General features: G+C 40.0%; 1 protein-coding gene across 1 annotated transcript; it reads left to right on the top strand.

Annotated features, from left to right (window-relative positions):
• Positions 1-214: 214 nt before the first annotated feature.
• NUP43 (nucleoporin 43) lies at positions 215-9,487 on the top strand. The gene is made up of 8 exons (XM_056486941.1): positions 215-359; positions 743-865; positions 1,132-1,209; positions 2,116-2,293; positions 3,906-4,041; positions 4,972-5,123; positions 7,007-7,129; positions 8,389-9,487. Exons 1-8 carry the CDS (start codon positions 240-242, stop codon positions 8,601-8,603), a joined length of 1,125 nt encoding a protein of 374 aa, XP_056342916.1. The 5' UTR covers positions 215-239; the 3' UTR covers positions 8,604-9,487.
• Positions 9,488-9,779: the final 292 nt, after the last annotated feature.

The following is a 9,779-nucleotide window of genomic DNA, read 5'->3' as shown; positions in this document are numbered from 1 at the left end:
GCGCCGGTGCAGCGGCTCGCAGGGGCCAGGCAGGGCCCGCCCCGGCCCGGTGACCGCGGGCAGCTGACGCCGACCGGCTCCCACAGCCGGCGGGGCCGCCGCCGCCTCAGCGCCGCTCCCGGCCCGCCCGCGCGCCCCCGCCGCGCCCCGGGCTGTCCCTCCGCGCTCGCCGTCGCGCCGCAGCCAATCAGCGCGCGCGGCGCGGGGCGGGCGGGAGCGGGCGCGGGGCGGGCGCGGCCATGGAGGACGTGAGCGCCAAGTTCGTGTCGCAGAAGATCAGCCGGACGCGCTGGCGGCCCCTGCCCGCCGCCGCGCTCCAGCCCCCCGACGTCTTCGCCACCGGCTCCTGGGACAACGAGGTACCGGCCGAGCGGGCGCGGAGGCGCGGCGCGACCTTCCCGCCGGGGCGCGGGGCGGGCGGCGGCGGCACTCCACGCCGCCTCGGTGCCCTGCGCCTCCGCCGCTTGGTGCGGGAGAGCGCGGCCGGAGCGGGCCGTGAGTCCTGCCTGGCTCGGCAGTGCCGCCCTTCGCTGGACCGTGCCGTGCTCGTGTCCCCAGGGAAGCCGTGGGGCCGCCCCGCCGCTCGGCAGCGTTATCCCCCTGGGCAGGCGCTTCCCTCCGGCCGGCGGCGGCTTCCTCAGGGGCGGTGCGCAGCCCGCAGACTATGCCTTCCCTGGCTGAGGATTAGTGCTAGGTACTTTCAACAGCATTTTCGAGTAAGTGTGGTATTGTTTCCGTTCAGGATAACAGGGTCTCCATATGGTCGGCTGGCGACCTTGGAAATGCGGGCCTCAATGGTGAATATCATGGAGAACCTCATCTGCTGTGTGACATCCAGCACAATGGTGATGTTATGGATATGCAGGTAAATAGCTGTGTTGAATAGATCTGTGTTTTTTAAGGGCTTTTCACTTAGGAGAAGTTAAGTGAGAGTGAACTGTCAAAATGCTGAGATTGGCCAAAAAATCTTTATGAAGAAAAGGGACAAAACTAATTAGTACTTCTTTGTGGGTTTGTTTTTTGTGGGTTTGTTTTTTTTCCCCCTTCACCTACCAATAATTTAGGTTAGTCTAAAATAAAAATTACTACTTCAGTAGTAACATTGACTAATAGCATTCTTGTTATCTCTAGTTTTTGGATCAAGAGAGAATCGTGGTTGCCTCATCAACAGGGACTGTAACTATATTCCGTCATCATCAAAATAACCAGGTATGTGACATGCACTGGCTTTAAGATGCTATTCTCTGTAATACAAGTCACTTAAATCTTAGCATAAAAACCTTCTGGCTACCAAAACAAATTTCTTTTTAAAGTCTGTTAAAAAAACCTTTGACTTTACAGATACAAGGAAAGAAAATAGCATTTTGCACACATGCTACAAAAACTAGATTCCAGAGTGAGACAGAATGAGTTATCTTCTTGTCTGTATCTGTAAGCAAATGGCCCATTCATTGAAAACATACTTTAAGACATTAGAGTGTTTTGGGGCAGTAAGTATTAATGGACTTGTGTCTGCCCTATCAGAGTTTTTGCATTCTTGAACCAAATTACTCATGTTCAATTCTAACAAATTATAAATGAATTCTCATGAGTGTCACGTGAAGAAAGATATGTAAACTCTAGTCTTTTTATTTGGTTATAAATCACTGGAAATAAATTCATGGTTACCTTTTTTATATATGTTCACAATGACATAGTAAAGGTGAATGTTGGCTAATAATTTGGTGTGGTACCTAAAATAAACTAAGTTCCTTGTAGTCAAGGTGTGAATTTGACCTTTTATTTTCTAAGGGCCTCAGTTCTTTTCCCCTGTCATGGGGAAATACTGAAGACATCAGCCTAGTGAAAGACATTTTACAATCCATAGTGTTATTTCTAATTGCTAGATCATATGGAAAGAGTGGTTCAGAGAAAAAATATTTAACATTTTGTGGAAGAGTTGTGTTTTAAAAATTGATGAAAATTTAGATCTCTTGATTTGTATTTGTATAGGACATTCTCATGCCCATGAAATAGTGTGGCTTTCCTTGTTTCTGGTTTCATGAGTATTCTGGAAGCTTTGTTTTATCAGGTTCATTATTTAAGACCATAATTTCATGTCCCTTTGCCACTCAGACATTATCTGCCAACCACCACTGGGAGAAAGCCCATTATCACGTGGATCAAGACACATCTTGTGGTGGAGCAGCCTGTACTGGAGTTGTCTGCAACAATCCAGAAATTGTCACTGTTGGAGAAGATGGTAGAATAAATCTCTTCAGAGCTGACCAAAGGGATGCAGTAAGATCTATAGGTATGGAATATCTGCTTTTTAAAAAATTAGTCTACTTTGGAGGGGGTTTTTTGGTTTTCAGCTTATTATAACAAAACAAAAAAGTTAATTATTGATTTCAGTATTCCAGGTTAAACGTGTTTGTTCCAGATTATTCACATATCCCTCCAGAATTCAAATACTTGAAGCATGTTTCAGATATATTTCTATATTCATCTAGGTATTTATAAGTTCATGGTTTTACAGTAACAGTTGGAGAGGAAAGAGAGAACATCTTGGAAGATGCTCTCAGGTTCTTCAAGATGGAGTTCTATGGTGTAAGCAATCTGTGTTACTGGTCCCCAGTTCAATGACACCTTGACATTTCCTAGGCACTGAATTGAGTCCTTATCATGAAGATAGAACTCTTGTACCTCATTCTGTAGTTGTAAAGAAATGCCTTGTTATTTTTGTTATTATTTAGTGCATTTAAGTGTACAGTACAAAGTGCATAGATTTGTAGTCAGTTAAGGTAGGGAAAAAAATCTCTAAAGTTAGAGATTATGTAAAATTTTTTTGGAGCCATCATTGCTAAACCACTTAGTATTAGTCTGTCATAAAACTTTAAATCCTCTAGAAACCTCAGTATTCAGTAATCTAACATTTCTTTTTAATGGCATTTTGCTGAGCTTTTTCTTCCCCTCTGCTTTAATTTAAACAGTAGGCAGAAAGCAATTAAAATATCTGTAAGCAGGCATCAGTGTAACTTTTTTGTCTCAATATCAGAAAATGTTTCTATCTTATGCAGAAATATACATATCATATCTATAATTATATATATAATATATATAATTATAATTAATATAATAATAACATATTTCCAGTATGGGTTTACACAAATAGTTTTAAAATACTTGAGGTGAAAGCAGACTCAACAGAATTACCCCATCATAATAAAGATGAAAAGTTTATATGTAGTAACAAATAAAATACAAGAAAATAGTGTCTGTTTTTTCAGAATGCCTCAAAAGTGTCACCTCAAAATTGTGAATTGTTTGACATTGTAAATTACTCTGACAAAAAGAGGCACTGGGGAAAAGGACCTGAAAAAAAAGGGCCTTGCTATTCAGTTATTAACAAGCACAACATAATTTGGATTTAACTTGATACCACATTGTTCAGAAAACGTCTAAAAGTTGATGAATTAAATGTTTCTGTATAAAACTGCTTAATGCTGTCAGCCTGATTTACTGTTTCTTATGTTTAGAACTTCCATTATGAAAAGCTCCATAACTGCTTCCATTATATGGCCATAACTGGCCATGTAATGAAAACTTTTGAGAGCCAATAAATTTGGCTGAATTGATTCCTCTTCTAGGAGCTACAAAAAGAAATCTTAGAAATCAACAAGTAGTTTTCTACTCACCAGAGCTAATTTAATACATCTTCTTACAGATTTGAGTAGTGTTTCATATAGTGAGCAAGGGCTCATTTTTCACAGGGTATTTGCATATACCAGACTTTCTCTGATCTTGAAACTGCAAAGGTTATGCACATGTTTAAGTTATGTTCTCTATTAAGAATTATTTTGTTGCACTTAAATGGAGACTAGCATTCCATAGGTTTACCTGAATGCTTTCCTCATCTCTTGCAGACAACGCAGACAGCAGTACCCTCCATGCAGTGACTTTCCTTCGCACAACTGAGATCTTGACAGTAAATTCAATTGGACAGTTAAAAATATGGGACCTCAGACAGCAAAGAAATGAGCCATCCCAAATATTTTCTTTGTAAGACCTCCATTTTTTTACTTATTTACTGACAAACATATGCTACTTTATATAATCTGATTCACATATTTCCTAATGGCTTCCTAACAACAGGATGGTAAATTGCTGATTTTTTTTTTAAGGGATTTTAATCTCTTTGGTACTTAAATAAGCAAAGGCAGACAGCTTAATGGCTGAACCACTGTTGTGACTCAGCATTGTGCTTAGCAGGTCTGTTTTATGATTTAACTTTCGAAGGGCTGTTACACCTATGCACTTCTCTTTTTTAAGAAAAATACTTTCAATCCTCAACTCCGGACTCTACCTGTTTATATTGGATTTTCTTCACAGGTCTAATGTAAGGTTTCTGGCATTTGGAATGTCAGAATTTGTCATTTGTAATTTGAATGGTAACTTTGTGCCTTACAAGGTACTGTGAAAAAACAAAATGAGCTAGATTTCAATCCTATTGTTATCTGTGTAATAATTCCCATTGCTGTTCATAGACTGTAGTTTAGCTACCTGATTTTATTAGTGCCTGGTCTGACTTTTTAACTCTTAGTGTATACTAAAACTAATTATATCATGCATCAGAATATTTATTATTATTATTACTATTACTATTACTTTATTATTATATGTAGAGTATTTGCCTGTAAGGCTTCTATCTCCTACAAAGCTGTCAGATGCTGTTTGTGTCAGATGCGTACCATAAGGCACGGAACCTGATTGTAGCTTCATGTTATTGCCATACCTCTGGCTTCCAGTAGATGTCATGTGCCTTCAGCCTCGGGTGGTCAGATGTTACAGGAATTGAAGGTGCAGTCAGTACTGGTACCTCGCTTCTCAATGATCCTGATGCAGAATTAGGGATTAAGAAGGGGAAAATAGAAGCTAAATAAAAAATTAATGTTTGGGTTATTTGGTTGTTTGGTTTTTTCCTCTTTGCAGGGCAGGTGACAGAGTTCCACTGCACTGTGTGGATAGGCATCCCAATCAGCAGCATATTGTGGCCACAGGGGGCCAGGATGGAATGCTGAGTATATGGGACATCAGGCAGGGTACTATGCCAGTGTCCCTGCTAAATGCTCATGAAGCAGAAAGTAAGTATCTGAAATGGAGTGGGGAGAAAAAGGTGGCATGTTAGAGAAGTTTCTGATTCCTGTAAAAATAAGTTGTTGTAACTGGTAGAAGACAATCCCATACTTGCTACTTCATTGAATCATAGAATAGTTTGGGTTAGAAGGGACCTTAAAGCTCATTTACTTCCAACCTCCCCTGCCAAGGGTAGGGGCTCCTTCCACTGGACCAGGCTACTCAGAGGCCTATCCCACCTGGCCTTGACATTTCCAGGGATGAGGCATTCACAACTTCTCTGGGAAACCTATTCCAGTGCCTCACCACCTTCATAGTAAAGAATTTCTTCCTAATAACTTAATCTAAACCTACTCTGCAAGTTTAAAGACATTTATTCCACTTTGTCCTATCACTACATGCCCTTGTAAGAAGTCCCTCACATGCCCTTCATGTGTTTTAGCATAGCTACTAGGAGAATTTGTTCCATGTTTTTCCCAGGATCAGAGCTGAGACTGACAGGTTAGTAGTTCTCAGGGTTTTCTTTTCTACTCTTTTTAAACATGGGGTTTTGCCCATCTTTCACTTTTTCCAGTCACCTAGTACTACACCTGACTGCCATAGCCTTTCAGATATGGAGAGTGGCTTGGCAACTACATCATCCAATTCCTTCAGGACTCTGGGATGCATCTCATAGATTTATGTACATTCAGGTTCCTTAGATGGTCATGAACCTGAGCTTCTCTTACAGTGGGAAGGACTTTGCTCCCCCAGACCTTGTCTTCCAGCCCATCCACTTGAGTGGTATGGGAAGAGAGGTTGCCATTGAAAGCTGAGGCAAGAAAGTTGTTGAGTAGCTCAACCTTGTCCAGTGTTACCAGTTTTCCAGCATTGATTATTGGGGGGCATACACTTTCTTGGACCTTCCTTTTCTGGCTGACATATATGTAGAAGCCCTTCCTGTTGTGCTTTTCATCCCTTGCCAGGTTCAGGTCTAGCTTCTCCTTGGCCTTCCTCACTCTGTATTCCTAACCTTCACTTCTGTACTCTTCCCAGTATACCTTACTACTATTCCATGTGTTTTCATCTGGCTGGCTTCCTTCTCTGTATAGGAGACTGTTCTTACCTAAAAGTGAACTCTAAACTAAAGGTAGACTTAGTAAGCAATTCTTTCATGAGCTGTTAGATATATTTGATTAGAATGGCTATATTTCTAGCATGGTAGTTGTATAAATAGTAATGGAAGCTAGTGCTGTGTTAAGCAGATTGAGTAAAGCAGAATGCAGATACTAACAAACTTCAAAACATGAGGAAGAAGGGGAGACTCAGTATTCATCTGGTGTCTCCACAGTGCTGAAACAGCTCACTTTCCTAGTAACTACATGAACAAGGAATTAATTTTATGCTGAAAATTTTGTGATTTGATGCTATAATTAAATTGAAGGAGTAAAAATATTTCTTAATATTTACTGACTTCAGTATCTTCTGCAGTTGTGGAATTTAGACACAAAATAATCTGTGTCCTGGGAAGGAATGCATGCTATATGCAGATTTAAACTTAATAGCAGGGAAGATGACATGATAGTATGCAGAATGCCTGCATTCAGATAGGACTTCAACAATTTCCATAGCACTGAAAATGTAACAAAATAGGGTCTTTTTCCTTTTTGTTTCCCTTCTTTTTTCTTTCCCCCCTTCCCCCTGACAGCAGAGGGAAAACTGCAGCATATAACTTAGTTACTGCTTGGGGCTACAGGTTTCCTACCCACACACAATTAAAAATGAAAAGTTTTGATGAAGGCATGGGTTCTTTTAGATGCATGTCTATATCATACTGTCCAAATGTATTGATCAAAATACTTGAGACTTGTTCTGCTTTTTTTTTTTTTTTTTTTTTTTTTGATACTTCCAGTGTGGGAAGTTCACTTCCATCCCTCTGACCCTGATCATTTATTTACGTGTTCTGAAGATGGATCTCTTTGGCACTGGGATACTTCCACAAATGTATCTGAAAAACCATCTTTTCTTCATCAAGGTAAGGATGTTTGGAGTCCATCTGCACTGAATTTGTGAGTTGGTAACATCATTACAGTCAGTGTTCTCACATGACCCAATTCATAACATAGTCCAGATAAAGAAAATTAAAAGCAGGTTTCTTTTCTTAGAAAGCAAATCCTGATAAGCACTTGAGGAAAACTACTTAGATGGCAAATAGTTGTGCAGAGTATTTCCTGGTCTGGTTTGGGTGTTTTTGATCTGCTACCCTCTGATCAATGTGTGAAGGGGCACATCTATGATTTCAAAGATAGACTCTGTTCACTTAAAAATCATCTGAGTGTAGAAAAGTAACAGAGGAGCCTGATTGACATTATTGAGTCTCTGAGGGAGTTATGCTAAGTTAGAATACAAAAATAATGGATAGGTTAATAAGACAGAATAATGAATTTACATTTCAGGGTAAAAATTGGAACTTTCAATAAATGAAACTGGATCCTTTTGCATGGTGGCAGGATTTTAAAGTTATGATGCTGACTTAATTTAAGCAGTTGTTGTCACATTCTAATTACAAAGACTGCTAAGGCATGCCACTTTAGACTGTAAATAGTGGGGAAACTTTCAGATGCCACATGCTGTCTTTGGCCTCAAAGCTGTCATTCAGAGTTAAGTTTTATCTATGGAAATTATAGGATTACTTATTCAAGTTTGACTCTGCATGTTTTCAAGTATATGAAGTATAAATCCTTTAGCATCACTTCTGATACCTGCTAATCTTATGCTGAATGAGTTCTTAGAGTGTGAGACTTCAGTTTGAATGTAAAATGTTATGTGGAAAAATTCAAATATAGATATATGACTTGTTGCAGAGTGAGTAGGGAGGAGGAGCAGTGGGGAATAATTGTTATTGACGCAAAGCTGAAAACCCCAAATAGAGCAAGACACTCTATAAATGGACTTGTGTTCTTGTATCCTTGCTTTAGTATCTGGCTAGAGAAACTTGAAGGTTCTTACACTGTTCAGTGAGATGAGTTAATAGCTATTGTGATATATTTGTCTTAACTGAGAGTAGACCTGATAGAAAATATTTGTAATTACTTCAAGTACTTGATTTTTTAAGCTATTTTTTTTCCTTAATTTACCAAAGAAATGGCATCTCAATTAATCTGAAAACTGATTTAAATGTAAAATTATGTTTCTCTTATGTCTGACCCATATCTACTGTGTTTCTCCAAATTCTGAGAATATATAAACAAAATTGAAACTTACTTCCTTGCCTTCCTTTTTTCCTTCTTTCAGGAGGAAGAAGCACTGCCTATCTTTCCCACAGTACCATTAACCAGTCTGTAGTAAGTGCCTGGCTAAGCAGTGATCCAACCAAAGACCGCATGGAAATCACCAACCTGATTCCAAACCAGACTTTGTCTGTGAATAGTTTAGACGTTCTAGGACCATGCCTGGTATACGGTACTGACGCCGAGGCTATTTATGTGAACAGACAACTTTTTGCTTGAGGTGACTGCGGCATCCCTTCGAAGTACTGACCAGCCTGAACTACTGGGAAATGTCAGGTTCATTCCTAATGCTACTTAGTCTGTTATTGGCATGTATGGCAGAAACCTCAGCTTGGTCCTGGTGCTCTGGAAGAAGTGAGGTACTTCACATTCTCACAGCTGTCACTGGATGCTCCAGAATGGGTGACTGAGCAAGCTTACATGCCATTTCTTCCCTGCTGCCTGCTTGATTTTTGACAAGCAGGAAAGTAGTCACTAAGGGCAAAATCTTTACTGTAAAGTGATGTCCATAATGCACATGCATATAGAAATAGAAGAAAAGGTAAACCCTGGATTTTTATTTTTCCCTGTAAAGGTATTTTTCAAATATTATTTCTAAAGCAAAACTGTGGGATTCGTTGAAATTCTTTTTATGTCACCTGAGAGAGATCAGGGTTTTTTTAAGCTCAGTTTTTATATATATATATATATATATATATATGTAGGGGAACATAACTTTTAATGTCAGTCCATGAGAGTTGGAAGGAAAACTGTTAAAGCTTTGAAATGTGAAAGGTTCTATAGGAATCTAAGCATTTTGGCAACATTATTTTGAATTATTTACAGCTTCATCATGGATGCTGCATGTTAAAACTTGATAATGCACCCATAAATCTCCCAGCAGAAAAGTAGGGTTTATAATTAAGAAGTCATAATTGACAGATGTGTTGGCAGTGTTTTCAGGTGTAAGAATAAGACTTTCTAAACTTGAGACATAGTCTTGGTCAAAAATTCACATCTGCTTTATTGAAATCTTTGAAAAGTCAAATTTTATTATTAGCATTGTACCTTCTTTTTGTTACAAAGAACCCTTTCTCTTTTTAATAAAAAGTTTTGCACAACAACAGTGGTCCGACTTAAATAATATGAATAGATGTGCTTGCAGGAACCGATTTGGACTGAGCTGGGTATTGAATCTGAAGGATGGAGAAACCTCTGTATTTGTGCAGGAACAGGTTAGTTATGAGGTGTTAGGTGTCATTTCCACCATAACCACTCTAGAGTGTGCTTTAATTCAGGCCGGTGCGGGTGGCCTGGGTGTGCTGCGGCAGGAACACCGCACCTGGTGCACATTCCGTGTGTCTGGCTGCAGGAGCTGGATGGGGCGCTGGGGACAGGGCTGTCCTCCCTCTGCAG

Source organism: Oenanthe melanoleuca, chromosome 3, assembly GCF_029582105.1.
Source record: "Oenanthe melanoleuca isolate GR-GAL-2019-014 chromosome 3, OMel1.0, whole genome shotgun sequence".
In the NCBI taxonomy this organism is placed as follows: Eukaryota; Metazoa; Chordata; class Aves; order Passeriformes; family Muscicapidae; genus Oenanthe; species Oenanthe melanoleuca.
The sequence above is the reverse complement of the archived record's forward strand: the minus strand, read 5'-3'. Positions and strand labels throughout refer to the sequence as shown.